General features: G+C 36.5%; 1 protein-coding gene across 9 annotated transcripts in view; it reads left to right on the forward strand.

Annotated features, from left to right (window-relative positions):
• elmo1 (engulfment and cell motility 1 (ced-12 homolog, C. elegans)) overlaps positions 1-15,994 on the forward strand; it is a 129,858-nt gene that overhangs the window by 78,460 nt on the left and 35,404 nt on the right. For all 9 annotated transcript variants that reach the window (XM_079830273.1, XM_079830276.1, XM_079830274.1 and 6 more), the window contains 2 exons: positions 3,027-3,131; positions 6,993-7,101. In XM_079830273.1, the coding sequence (XP_079686399.1) occupies positions 3,027-3,131; positions 6,993-7,101 (214 nt within the window). The remainder of the gene's footprint in view (positions 1-3,026; positions 3,132-6,992; positions 7,102-15,994) is intronic.

Here is a 15,994-nt window from a genome sequence, read left to right on the forward strand (position 1 = left end):
ATTTATTATTATTTTGTTGGCAAATATTCAGATTATTATTTTTATTATTTTCATTATTATTATTATTATTATTATTATTATTTGTGTGTGCTAGTTTTTCACTCAGATTTTAATCCTGAAAATATTATTTGTTATATAAAAATCATTTAATAAAAAAAATAAAAAAGAAGCATTTTCTATTTTGGTCTTTAGCAACCCACTGTTGGTCAAATATAATCAAAAGGGTGAAAAGAATCAATTTTTTAAAAATATAAATATATTTATAAAAAATACACATTATTATTATTATTATTATTATTATTATTATTATTATTATTCATATTTATATATAAATAAATGTGAAGATGAGCCTACTATACTTTTAACCTGGTATCAGCTTGAGAACATGAAAGCAGCAGGAAAGAGAGAGAAAGAGAGGCCAAGGTAGGTGTGAAGAGGAGTAGAAACAAGAAAGGCCCATGTTCAGAAGCACATTGTGGTCAGTAGCCTGAAGGGGGCAAGACTGAAGTTGACATGTGCTCCTAAGCCCCTGTGAGCTTCTGAGGTTCACTAAGACCCCTTTCACAGTGCCGTGTGCTGTCTGAAGATAAGACCTAAACTCCTCCAGTAGTGTTAACACACCCTCAGATCACACACACACACACACACGTTTCCCTTGCCACCAATGTCAAATGACAGCTAGCTCTGAGGGTCTAGATATAATTTTTACAGTGTTTTAGGCGAAGCATGGAGTTTGCTGTTAGGGAGCTGTGCAGAATGTGTTAAGACAACAGTGTTGCTAATGAGGGCTGTGTTCCAACTCTCCCAGGGCACTGTCACGTTGATGGATGGGAAATTGGTCTCCAGTGCCCTCGCCACAGACGTGTTTTTAAGTACTGTGCGCTGCCAGTGGACTTTGTCTCTGGTTGACTGTGTTCAGAATGGAATATTAACGTTTTGCATACCCCAGTCGCTGTTTAGATTTAAATAGGCAAATAATATGATTGGATTATTGTTGCTTTGATTTATTATGTTTCTAACATGTTATACACTAAACAAAATTATAAACGCAACACTTTTATTGTGGCCAGCCTAAGGCACACCTGTGCAATAATCATGCTGTCTAATCAGCATCTTGATATGCCACACCTGTGAGGTGGATGGATTATCTCGGCAAAGGAGAAGTGCTCACTAACACAGATTTAGACAGATTTGTGTACAATATTTGAGAGAAATAGGCCTTTTGTTTACAAAGAAAAAGTCTTAGATTTTTGAGTTCAGCTCATGAAAAATGGGGGCAAAAACAAAAGTGTTGCGTTTATAATTTTCTTCAGTGTAGGTTTAGCAACAGTTCTTCTAACCCTAATTGTTGGAGTGTGTAGCTTTTCATGTAAGAAGACACACCATGGCCATATTCCAGGATGACAATGTCAAGTTTCATCAGGCTCAAATTGTGAAAGAATGGAGCATGAATGATGAAAAATTGATGCATCTCTTGATGGAAATAACATCACAAAGTTTTTTCAACGCATCTTAAGCATTTGCCTATTTAAATCCAAACAGCAATTTTTTTTTTTTGGGCTGGACAGTGTACACCAATCAGGCATAACATTATGACCAAGTGAAGTGAATAACTCTTGTTATCTCTTCATCATGTCACCTGTTAGTGGGTGGGATATATTAGGCAGCAAGTGAACATTTTGTCCTCAAAGTTGATGTGTTAGAAGCAGGAAAAGTGGGCAAGTGTAAGGTTTTGAGCAAGTTTGATAAGGGCCAAATTGTGATGGCTAGACGACTGGGTCAGAGCATCTCCAAAACTGCAGCTCTTGTGGAGTGTTCCCGGTCTGCAGTGGTCAGTATCTATCAAAAGTGGTCCAAGGAAGGAACAGTGGTGAACCGGCGACAGGGTCATGGGCGGCCAAGGCTCATTGATGCACGTGGGGAGCGAAGACTGGCCCGTGTGGTCCGATCAAACAGACAAGCTACTGTTTCAAATTGCTCAAGAAGTTAATGCTGGTTCTAATGGAAAGGTGTCAGAATACAATAAGTTTAATAATACAATAATGAGAAATGTTTCTTGAGTACCAAATCAGCCTATTAGAATGATTTCTGAAGGATCATGTGATATTAAAGCCTAGAGTAATGATGCTGAAAGTTTGAACGAAAATTGAAAGTATGACACATTTATTTTAAATTTCACAATATTAATGTTTTTACTATACTTTTGATCAAATAAATAGAGTCTTGGTGAGCAGAGGAGACTTCTTTTAAAATCTGTAAATTATAATTTTGGTATTAGCTATTCGTATTGCTTCATTTAGCATGCTATTAACTAATTGTTAATACCAAAAAAAAATATTGTTATTACTTGTGGTTCATTTGAAATGTAAAGTCAGGTTGAGCATATTGCATTGTGGGATACAGATTTTTAATTCTGGTTACATACTGCTTATTTATTTCATGCACAGCATTTTTTGCACCGTACTCCTACTCCAAGCTGCAAATGTACTAAGTTAGTAGTATGCCCTTCCAAACATGCCCTCTGTCTCGCTTTCTTTTTTTCCTCTGTCTGAGTAATCAACCATGTTTTGACTCTGTGGTTCCTCTATTCAGCGCCTCAGACTCACCAGGGTCCATCCAAAAGCAAGAACTTTCAAACACAGCATAATTGGCAACCCTAAATCCAGTCGGGCAGCCACAGAGCCCTCATCCTCAAAGCCAACCATCTCATATTTTCTGAAAAGCGCCGATTAGTTTGAAGTAGACGGTCGAGCAGAGGGAGCCGATATCGCAGTTGTAGCATTTGCAGAGAGCTTGCTGGGTCTTTGTCATCTACCGGGGATATACAGGCCTGTTTCTGAATCACAGACTCGTTCAGCAGTTCGAGCAGTGGAACCAATTTAACACTTGTCTTATCTCGACTCAACTACTCAAAATGCAATACGAGCCTCTCGGCGTGATTACGATGCGAGTCATGGAGTCACGGCTGGAGTGTGTGTTTTTTCTCTCGATCATGCTTGTGTTTGTGTGTGTTTGTGTTTGTGTAGAATCATGTGAATCCTGCGGTGGACTTCACTCAGATTCCTCCTGGGATGCTGGCTCTGGATAACATGCTCTATTTCGCCAGGCACCATCAGGATGCTTATATCAGGGTAAGACACGCTCACTTTGCATAAGTGAGGAAACGAGAAAACGCTCATTTTAAACGCATATTTATTTTTAATTTGTTTTCTAATGTTCTATTTATAAACTGACTAGTGCTCAATTATCACCTCTAAAGCCAAGTGTTACCTCACCCCTGCAGACCTGATTCATGCATTTACATGAAGGTCATATTACAGTTGGCACGAAATGGAAATTCACCATCTGTCTTGTAGATGCATATTATAGATCGTTTCATGAACAATTCATCCACATGTATCGTTTTTTGACCTCATAATGTTAATTAAAAATGTTTCAAAAAATGTTAAAAATGTTCCAAGTTTCACTTGGATGTACTTCACAAAGATGACAAAAAATGTGTTGTTAATGATCCGTTTCATCGCAACTTTAAATCCATTATACTACCATCCATTTGGTTTATTTATCTTCCTTTTTAATCTCATTTATTTTACAGTTTGTGGAAGAGAAATGGAACAGAGTGAACTTTTAATGACTTATCTGATTCTTCTGCGTCTGCTAAAAAAAAAAGAAAAAATTCCATGACGCTTACTTTTTTCCCAAGGAGCACATAAGCTTTTAAGCAGAAAAATGTAAGAGCGCATTAAAATGAACTGCAATGAAAATTTATCAAATAAAGGGATACAAGGAGACATACAAGCAAAATTATTTGATTTATATACAAATAATAATACAGTTCATTTAGTAATCAGCATGCCAATATTAATCAGGAAAAAAATAAACAAATGTTATGAATAATGCAGGACTTTTAATTATAAACAAGCCTGAAATACACCAGGTTATTTTGCAAGGTCTATGCTTTACTATTGCTGGCTGCTCATTCAGAATGATGAGGGAGATCAAATATGCACTCTTGCAACAATCTACAACATATTCAGTGGTGCAATGTTACATACTTAAATAAAGAAACAAAGTATTTGTACTTCATTTTTCACGTATCTGTACTTTACTTGAGTATAATCAATAGTCCATACTTTTGATTTTACTTTGTTACATTTTGCAGCAATTATTATACTTTCTACTCCACTACATTTCTACAACGTTCCGTTACATTTTCATTATATTTTCTGATCAGTTTCAGGGCTCGACATTAGCGCTTGTCCTCTTGTCCAGAATAATATATAATGTAATGAACTGACGGTAATGAGAAGAAATGGAAAAAAGTCAGCGCTGCTCACACAGAGAAACTCAGTCACATACTGCAGTAATGTGGAGTTTTTATATTTATAACATATAATACCGTTAAAAACATCAAACGACCAAGAGTGCTGTTTTCTTGAATAGCCTACCATCACGACCGAAAATGTGACACTAATTTCATTTGACACTGACAGTTCCATTAAAAAATTAATTAACAAAAAGTCACTTACATTTTAGATGCAATATTGACAGTTTTTGTTCTATTTAAGCAGCGAAAATAGTTCCAAACAAAGATCACAGTAGAACCACAGCGCATCTCACAGCAACAGTGTGTTTCAGCATTTTGAATGAATCGGTTGAATCAAAGATTCAATGACCTATTCGGCCCTGTCCCAAATGGCACACTTCATGTGCACTTTCGGTCTTGTGGACTTAAAATGGCCACAGCGTGCGCATGTCCGTTAAGTCCACGAGACCGCAGGGTGTCCTATTTGTCATTTTAGGGCTCAGAAGGGTGCTCGCAAGCGGCCCCTTTGAGGTCGATATGCGCCCTCGATGCACACTTCTGCCGAGTCCGCACTGGTGCCGGTTAGGCAGCGGACTTCTTCCCGGCAGTCAAAGCGCCATTACGTCGTGAAAGTGTGGTGCCATTTAGGACACGGCCTTCGTAAACGACTGCCTCATTCCTGAACGAATCAGCCGCTTGAACCAATCGACTCAATGACTCACTCATTCAGACGGTCATCTGCCGCCACCTACTGGCAGTTTAGTTTCATGTTTAAACATTCTTTCCAACATTTCTTATTTGTATTAAAAAAAGTAGTTGTAATTTTTCAGTTTAAATTATTTAATTTGATTGGTAACAGCCCTATAGTGTCTTATTCTAATTTAATTTATTGATCAAATTAAAAAAATATAAAAGGAAAGCTGAAGCATATCCTATATTTAATAAGATTAGGGAAAAAATGCCCTTTATAAAAGGTAAAAATATGCAGATTTAAATACGTCAAAGCTGATTGAACACTGGTGAGAAAATTGCTTCATAATATTGATATTTAACTCTGCAGATCACCACCCTGATAGATAACAACCAGAATTGTTAGTCAGAATGTAAACTGGGCTACAGATGGTAAGCACAATTAAATTAACCCAAAACTAACTTAATTAAAATGCCACAGGCCATACTGTTTAAATAAATAAATAAAAAAGTACTGTTTTTTACTAGCCTGGTTAAAACCAGACCATTCTCAGAGCAAATCTAAATTTGCCGGAAGTTGTCTGGGTTTTCCCAGGCTAGTTTTTTACTAGAATATGGACAGAATAAATTATGCAAGTACTTTTACTTTTAATACTTAAAGTACATTTAAAACCAGGTACTTTTTAACTTAACTAGGGTTGTCATTGTGGTACTTTTACTAAAGTAAATATATTTCTGGTTATTTGTACTTTTACTTAAGTTCTGAGATTCAGTACTTCCTCCACCACTGATTACAATATAAACTTATATAAACTTCATAAAGTTAATATTGTCTCTATTAATCAACAGTACATCATAAGCAGTCTATTGGCATGAATGTGCAGTAGGCCCTATTCGTTGATTACGAACTGCTTTTATATTTATTTAATGAAATCATAGGCTTTTGACATTTTATAACCACATTAGGCTGTATCGCAATTCCTGTTTTTCCATCCCCAATGTTTATGCAAGTTAAGGCACTTTATTATGACTTTTTAAGAATGTAATTATCATGAAATAGATTTTTAAAACTTTTTTTTGCTCTTAAATACATTTTACAGTTTGCACACATATATTTAGTCATAACTTATGCTTGCACTGTCGAGCCCTGTCTTTTATTCTCCTCTAAAATGCGTCATCCACCCCTCTATTCATACTCATGGACTTAGACATAGAATAAGGAAAGTGAAGTGGTGTTGAATGAGGACATTCCTTGTCTCCTCACATTACTCTTTAACTGTACTATTCCACTTCACTGGCCTCTGCAACTGCGTGCTGTGATTCTGCAGCTCATCACTGTTCACAAATTCAAGCGATACCCAGATAAACACTAAAATGCACTCAGTACTCTGTATACACCCCAATGCCCAAACACTTAGCAAATATAAAGACACTTTAAAAGAAACCCCCCGTCATCACAGGATCTGTCTTGCAATGTCAAGACAGGGGTTGCAAATTTAGCCTAAATTAACCTATTACTCAGTAGGGTATAGCATCTTTCTGACCAAATGTTGGTTTGTAGTTATGGATTAATGGATGAGTGTGAATTTCCCAAAAATTCAATATTTGTTTGATCATTTTTATAATATTAACTCTTTCCCTGCCAGAGTTTCTTAAAGTTGCCAGCCAGCGCCAGCATTTTAGATAATTTTCACAAAAATTTCATGGCCAACAGAATATTTTGTTGTATGAATATCTGAACATACAATATACCAAAAGAAAGAACAGTGATTCTATGTAGGAAAAACTCACGTTTATTTCATGGGTGTAACAATTGTATTAAATATTACATATTTTTTTGAAAATGGGACAATCATTGGTAACCAAGTTGCACACAAAAATGAAAAGTAGTTCATACTGTTCATTAGATTTTCCTACAAAGCATTTTGCTTTAACAGATTAATAGACACAATGTTGACATTATTGCCCTTTAATTGTGTGTGTGTGTATGTTACAGATTGTACTGGAGAACAGCAGTCGTGAGGATAAACACGAGTGTCCATTCGGGCGCAGTAGTATTGAACTGACGAAGATGCTGTGTGAGATTCTCAAAGTCGGAGAACTTCGTAAGTGTCTTCTTATTTACAATTGGCATGTGTCAGATGTCTTCATTGAGGTTCTTTATTGAAAGAATCATTGCTGTTGTTTTGTCTTTGTCTTTATTCTGCACCTGTTGAGACTGAACAGTTGCAAGCAGTGAAGATAAGGCAACATTAGACTTTATAATTGTAGAGGAGTTCATAAATTAATGAAGTAAAGAACCTAATGTTTGCCCTCTTCCACCTCTAAAGTGTCTGAGCTTTTAAGACTTGCTGTTATGTCTCAAGTTGAGGCTGCAACAACCGACAATATCTGATCTGCGCTAATGCATGAGGATTGAGACTAGTCTGACTCAAACTCAAAGCAGGACACTCTAGGTTTTTATAACCTTGCACATAGAGGAAAGAGTAATGGAAAGTGGCAGAGAGAAAGAGAAGGTATATGGAGGTGTGCACATTTTAATGTGGTTTTAAACCATTCAAGCACAAGATGATGTGAAAGAGAACTCAATTGGACACTAGCTTTCTGTTTCTGTGCTGGGCACATCCAGAGCACACAAAGTTCACAAATACTTAATTTTGTGTGTATTTGTCTGTTCAAGCGAAAGAAGATGCAAAAGAGAACTCAATTATGTCAAAATATCCTCTTAAACACAGTCAATTATGTCTTAAGTGAACGTAAATAGTTGAGAAAGAAAGTACACGTGTAACAGTGCATTATGCATGTGATCCGTGCATTAGGTCTTAAAGGGACAGCAGCCTAATAAACCTGCTGCCGTCTGTGTCATTACTGTTAAACAAAGAGCAAAAGAAAAAGAAAATCACTCACAGATCTTGACTGAATAACTTTAATAAGGATTAATGTTCATTTTATTTATAAAAAGAAACCTATGCAGTGTTATATTACATTGATTTAAATTTCTGAACTTTGTTCAGTTGTATTTTATTTGTGTTATGCTACTTTGCTTATTGGTTCTTATTGTGTAATGAATGACTGTATACTTGTCTAAAATAATGTTTGAAATTTATATTAGTTAGTTGTTCTTTAGGCAGCTGATTTTTGTTCATGGGAATCAGCTGCAACAGAATGTTTTGCAAAAAGATATCAAACGTTTTTAAAAATAAAAATCTAAACTGGTAATCGGTAAAGAATTAGAATTAGAACTTAACCCTAGTGTTCTGGATGATTGCTAGATGGTTCCATAGTGTCAAAGAGCCCATTCCCATAACATCCTGCTAAAAAAGGGATGGGTCGCGATTTTCGAATATTCGATTAGTTATTTAATTATAGAATATCGAATAGTATGTGCGATTATCGTCCAAAAAAAATCCCCATGTTGTCGGTGCTGATGTGGTGCTGACGCGTTCATGTAACCAGAGGCGCTGCCAATAACGCTCCTAAAAGCTGCCAGTCAGCTCTCAGGGTGTTTTATACTGGACACGTTTGCTGCGGTCCGAGTCTGATTGTTCCCTCCGCCTCCGCAGTGTTGGTCTGGTTTCACACTCAACTTGAACCCTGGTGCGTTTGCGTTCATCTTACGTCATCACAAACGTGCACGGGCGTGATAGAAAACAGAACGCGGGTCAATATATTGGGCTTTTTTCAATTAATTTGGTGCTATTATGTGCAGCTGAGTAAACGACACTTGGGCTTACCGAATGTGTGTCGCTTGAAGGCGGCTTTGCTGCTTGCAAACAGACTCTTTTGAGGAGACGGTGAATTGCCATTAATTTGCTGCCCTGATTGCACTCTATTCGCGAATACACTGCAGGCTCGCTCTCACGATCGTATCTCAGCTAAATCATCAACACTATCATCTCTTACGTGTATGTTATTGAACTAATGACATTGTAATCGGCTAAAACGCATGCGCTGGTTACTTTCTTCCACAACAAGTGCGCACCCGAGTGCTGTTTGCACATTCACGTGAATCACGGCTCAGCTCCGAGAGCAACCGAACTCCGGTTGTGTGTTCTCGGGTTCGGTACCTCAGTGCACACCAAGCTCTGTAGGTAAGCTTTCACATTAGCAATGTTTCATGCTAACCGTGCCCCATTCCGAACTAAAATGCCAGAGTAAAAACGCCCTGAGACAACAGAAGAATAACGTCTCACGCGCACGCTGTAGACTTGTGGCATTTATCAGGTAACTTGGGGCGATGTCACATTACAGTCATATGTTTCAGCATGTTACAATAATATACATGCGTGCATGCGGGGGAGGAGTTGCGATTTTCGAATAAAAATCGAATAATTCCCAGCGATCTTCGAATATCAATTTTGCTTGAAATGCCCATCCCAGATAGGTCTGTCAATGTTAGTTGGTTGTTTTTTTTCTCCGTTTTATCAATTTTATTGTTCAAGCTGCATGGTTGGTGGTTTTATTCATGTCCAGTGCATATCCAGTTACTAACAAAAAAATTCAAAGTTAGTTTTTCCTAAACCCTTAACATTAAATATAAGCAAATGAATTAAAAAAAATATTTCATAATAATAAGTATTATAAATAAATAAATAACCTACAAATAAAAACATCTCACAGTAAAGAAAAACATTTTCTTGTGATATTTTATTTGGATACGAGTTTCTGCCCCCCACATCTGTAAATTCAAGCTAAGACAAAGAGTGTCCTTTTCATCCTTCTCTGGAGTGCTGAGGAATCATAAAGAACTGTAAATCCCTGGCTATATTCAGTCACGCACCATTTATGTGGCACAGTTGAAGTGATTCATCACATTTATTAAGCACAATATTGAGAGCGTAATGAGCAGCCAGCAAAGCATTTTATTGTTTAAAAACTCCATTCGGTATTCTGATTCAAGTTAGCAGAAAAGAGGTTATAAGCACCACCTCACTGACAGCTTTTGGGCGTTATTGAACAGCAAGTATATTCTCAGTGGAGATTGCTTCACCATCCTGTCATCGGAAACTTAATTAAATGAACTTGCTGAGAAAGCTTAATGTAATTCCTCATTTAAAAAGTAATGCGTGTCTTTTAAAGCAAGGGCTGATGGAGGACACTGCAGTTTTAACTAGGAGAAGAACACTTTCACATACTCTTTTAGTAAGTTTCCATTTGGCAGTTACTTTTGTTCAAAGCAATTTATGGTGCACTTACGGACTTTAGGCAGGGTGGATGCTATGTTTGAGTTGACGTGGCAGTGAAGGGTGTAGAATGGCTTGTTTGGGTACCTTAAAGGGCCGCATCTTTAACCACTATGCCATACTACCCACTCTACTCTTCTCATTTGGTGTCTTCTACTAATAGATAGACACTTTTGATGCATATGACTCACTTTGATGTCCTAACTTCAGCAGTGATGGACCAGTTTGTGTATTTATCAATCCAGGAAGTTGTCTAAGCCATGTCACACCTGTGAAAGCTCTGGAGATCACAATGGTGTTTGCAGATGATTGCTTATTTTATGTTAATTAGAATATCCCAACACTTGTTTTGGCTTTTAGGCTATAATTTCCCTTCAATTACAATGACACAATACACTTTTGCAGGCAAACAATTCTTCCTGAACTATTTTTTAATACCCTGTCAATTTGCCCCTGACGGTGATTTTTTTTTAAATGGCATTTCCCACATAACATTTAAATATGTTTTATCTAGCTGTGGTACAAGAGTTTCTTTTCGCCTGGCACTTCCGTCAGCAATCATGAATTATTCATCAGGAATCCAGGTGTCCCTGCTTCACCTCCTCTCAGAGAAGTATTGAAAGTTTTATAGCTGTCCATGTTTTTCCTGCAAAAGCTTTAATGGAATCTGCGGTGGTCAGACGCCACGCAATGGCTTCCTATTTCAGCCTTTAAAAAGGCGTATCTAATATTTATGAGGAGAATCAAAATGGCTACTGGCAGAAATGTCCTTGCTTATGGATTTATGGTGTTATTGCAGTTTTACAGGGTGAACAGAGTGGTGTGTTTACATCTTATGACTCAACTAACATACTAATGATGGCTCAGAACTGTGAATAATTTGCCCAACTATAAAGTTGAAATATAGTAACTATATTGAAAATCTGTATATTGAATATATGTAAACCAGCACTTTCATCATCTTTGTAAATAAACTCTTCTCATCTTACAAAAATTCATTTTACATACCATCTAAACCATAAACGTTGCAAAAATGTCAGGTGAACGCTGTTGTAACATCTGACAGGGATTGTTTTAGCAATGAGCAAATGCCCTAAAAATTTAATTTTACATCTAAAGCGAGTTGCATTTGCAATTTAAAACAATGGATCAAACTCCTTATCCTAAGTATGAGCTATAATATTAATCATTCTTAGATTATATAGATTTATAATCTATATACACTACCGTTCAAAAGTTTGGGGTTGGTGCTAAATAATAATAAATAATGGTAATAATTAATGTTTTTTTGTGCTTACAGAGGCTACGTTTATTTGATTGAAAATACAACAAATTAACATTGTGAAATAATATTTTTATAATTTAAAATAACTGTTTTCTACTTTAACATATTTAAAATATTATTTATTCCTGTGATGGCAAAGCTGAATTTTCAGGAGCCACTTAATCATTACAATATGCTGATTTGGCGCTCAAGAAATATTTGTATTATTATCAATGTTGAAAACAGCTGTGCTGCTCAATATTTTTGTGGAAACCATGATACATTTATTTTTTAATGAATAGTAAGTTCAAAAGAACAGCATTTATTTAAAAATAAAAATCTTCTGTAACAGGAAATGTTAAACAATTTCATGCATCTTTGCTGAATAAAAGCGTTTATTTCTTAAAAATACCTTTATAATCTAAAAGAGAGATGTACTGTATATCAAAGTTGAGATAAATTAAGAAAACATTTAAATATTACGAATAATAATAACATTTTTTAAAGAATAGTTAAACATTATTACAGTTTTATTTTGCTTTCTAAGTTGAATCATAATTACTTTATTGTATTTATTGCGCACATTAAATGTATGTATGGACCACATGTATGCCATCAGAGATGGATTGCAAATTTGACCTTGTTTTCTATTATGATTTGTAAAACGTATCACAATGAGCATGTCACTGTCAGATCACCTGGAGGTTAATGCCGTTTGATTTCATTAATACACCCTGCTCCCCGCAGACGAAGTGTGGGTTAACAGCGTCAGGAATAGGCTTGCCTGTAACCATCCGTATAATCTCACACCTCTAAGATGATGTTCTTGAGATCCTGCTGCTCAATCATGAGCTCCCTACTGAGATATGGCACACTTTTAAGATGGGCACATGGCGCCATGCCTGGGCAAGCCTGTGTAATGCCTGAGGGATCCACTTTAAGTCTGTGGATGAAACCAGACCATTCTTCTGTTTGCTCTATTTGCTAAAGAAATGCAGCGGAAGAGAATATACAATGGGTAAAAAAGTGTTTCTTTCTGCATATTGACGTGGAGCTCCCGCATGTCTTGTTAACTACTGAAGTGTATTTGTTTAGTGGGAAATGTTCTCCTAGGAACATCTGCTTCAATGCTCACTGAGGCTCCTTCTCTTCTCTGTACCGAAGTTAGTGTATATGGATGTCGGTATTGACAGCCTATACTATTGAAGTACTTCAGTTTCACTTCAGCTGCATTCGGTAATAAAACCATGGCACAATGCACAAATGCTGACAAAAATACACACAGTGTGGGCAATTACATGGAGTGAATGATGGACGCTAGAGAGCTAAGTTGAGTTAAATAGAAATTTACACTGCCTTTGAAGTGATCCCTGCGGCTGATTCATATTATAAGGTCCCATTAGCAGCTCAAAGAGGTTCAAAAGAACCACTTACATGCAGTATTTTATAGTTGAGTTCAAGAATAGTTGAAATCAGGGGTCTTGTATCTTTTTGAGGCCGAAGACCACTTTGTGAATAGAGAGGCTGTCCAAAAAACCCATTATATTGGGTGTTGCATTGTAAGCCTGGCCTATAATAATTTCTATAGTACCATATCATTGTATTTACATATGTTTTGATGTTTACATTGCAGAGGAGCCATTAGAATATCATTATGATGTGCATTTGAACTTAATTTTATACATTTTAATGTGGAAGAAGAGGCCGTGAAACATTTCTTTCACTTTTTAACTAAAGAAGCTGAATATTACCTTCTTAACTTTGGTTTGAAGTTAACTTAAAAGCGTAGTAAATCCACTATCATGTTGTTTTAAACCTGTGTTATATTTATTCTTTAGTGGAACACAAAAGAAGATTATTTGAAAATGTTTTTGTCTACATAGTGAAAGTTAGTGGCGTCCAAAACAAAATTTAACCCTATTGCCTTTCATTTGAATGGACCAAAAATTTTTGGGTTCCCATGTTTTATGTAGCCTGATGTCGTTTTACTCAGATTCTAGTCAGAATATGAGTCTGATACTGCTCCATTGGGAACCAGAAAAAGAAAATGCCTCTGCACTCAATTGGATAGATCTACAATCAATCAGAGCAATGGAGTAAGTGACGTATATGTTGAGCAACGCATAGTTGTCAACAAAACTGCACGCATGCTGGAAGAAGTAGAAGAAGAATATGATGAGTGAAAACGACCTTTGCCGGTGTTGTAAAAATAATTTAAGGATACACAGAGTACTTACCAACACGATCATCATTTTTGAGAGAAATAGTCAAGGTGAATGCATATACGAACAAGTTCTCCGTTTAGTAAACAAATTCAAGCCAAGCACTCTTTGGTGACGTGGATGATTTACGTTACTGTTGAGGATCTGTCTATCATCATAAAGCCCGCCCTGACAATTTGATTTGTCTGAACAGCTCTGGTTCGAGCATAGTTGTTCCACAACGGATCAAGTCCAGACCGAACTTCCTGACCTCAAATGTTTTGGGGGCGGGGCTAAGTTCGGCTGGCATCCAGGCTATATTTTATGGGGACTTTTCATAGACATAATGGTTTTTATGCTGCACAAACTGTATATTTTATCCCTTAACCCCACCCCTAAACACAACCCTCACAGTAAAATTCTGCATTTTTACATTTTCAGAAAACATAATTTAATATGATTTATTAGCTGTTTTAAGCTGGCTCATAGGGACCAAAAAATGTCCCTAAAATTTGGGGAATGCCTAAATCACATGTATCACACACAAATTTAAAAAAATACTTTTTGAAAATCAAATTTTTCAAAATATCTGTAAAGTCATACCGATGAGTGAACTATACCTTTTAAAAAACTTTTTGTTTTTAACTCATATTTGCATGTGTATTTGCACAACATTTTGATTTAATTCCAGCAATAATTGGTGGACCCCCTGCATTATTGCCATAGATGCGCTGTAGAAGTTGAGCTTAAAGTTGTCAAATCTTGGAGACGAAAATTGATGGTTAATTTCTGAACACTGTATATGAAGTGTCAGACTGCTGGGAGGTCTTTTCGGGATAGAATGAATGGAGAAAAATGGATAAAAAAAGACGATAAAACAGCTGTGCCATTGGTGTGGTCAAGTTTTCTCATGCAAAATAGATGAGTGAACAGATGCAGCTGCTGTCAGCATCTCCCCCACATTCAAACACAGAGGTGCAGGTTCAGTAGAACATCTGCTGTGCTTATATTACACAGCAAGAAAGATCCTGGGGTGTATGTGTGTGATGAAATGATGCTAGTCATATTCATCTACAAAGGAAATCAATAGTCTGTGTATTAGTGTATGTGAATATGTATGATTTGTGGAATGACGAGCATTTATGATTGACATGCATGTATTATAATTTGTTGACGTGTAGGCTATTATAGTTTGTGGATTGAAGTATGTTTATGGAAGTTTGTGGATGGATGTTTGAGTATGAGACCAATGACCAGATTGACAGCGGTCTCATCTGCCATGTATTGTCAGTTGTTTACATCTTGTTGGCAAACCTGTCCCAAGTAATACCTCTCCTTGATCTCTCTCAATTCTGCTTAAAGCCAATATTTGCTTAGAGATTCATCCAAAAAAGTAAATTCTGTCATCATTCACTGACCCTCATATTGTTCCAAAACTGTTTGACTGACCTTTTGCCTGCGGAACACAAAAAGACATTTTGAATATTTTTCTTTCTTTCTGTGCTATTAAAGAAATGTAACTGGAGGTTTAGAAGGATGCAGAAGCACCTTAAATATCTTAACCTTATAAAGCCTACCGTTTCATATTTGACCTAAGGCCTCTTAATTATTATTATGTTAATAATTATTATGTTCATGTGTATTTTTCAATGATTTTTATAAAGTAAACGTAAGAATCACATATTGTTAGTAACAGTTCAAGATAAACAGTTTCTGGACTGAAGCAACTTAGGTTTACTTGACTAGCCTTTTTTATAAGACAATTTTTATACTTTATACTTACAAAAACCACAAAATCAGATTTAAAACAACAACAAAAAAACAACATTTGTCTTAAAGGGTTAGTTCACCCAAAAATTAAAATTCTGTCATTAATTACTCACCCTCATGTCGTTGGACACCCGTAAGACCTCCGTTCATATTCGGAACACAAATGAAGATATCTTAGTTGAAAGCTGATGGCTGAGAAAGGCTTCACACAGGCCTCCATTGGCATTCAGTACATTGACACTTCCAAGATCCATGAAAGGCACTTAAAACGTCGTTACAAAGTCTATCTCACCACAGTGGCTCTACAATAATCATACAAAGCGACGACAATAGTTTTTGTGCGCAAAAAAAAATCAAAATAACACCTTTATCCAACTTGTTCTCGACTTCCGTGTGTGCCTCCACGACGCATGCACGAGAATATGACGTAGCGCCGGTGTTCGGGAATCGGTGAAATACACACTTAAGCCCCATTTTGAGCACTACGCCGATACCTAAAGCACGATCAATGTAGAATCCAACAGCTTAGACACGCGCGTCTTCCTCTGCTCGTAAACAAATCGCTTCTGGGTCATATGTC

Source organism: Gobio gobio (assembly GCF_949357685.1).
Source record: "Gobio gobio genome assembly, chromosome: 11".
NCBI lineage: Eukaryota > Metazoa > Chordata > Actinopteri > Cypriniformes > Gobionidae > Gobio > Gobio gobio.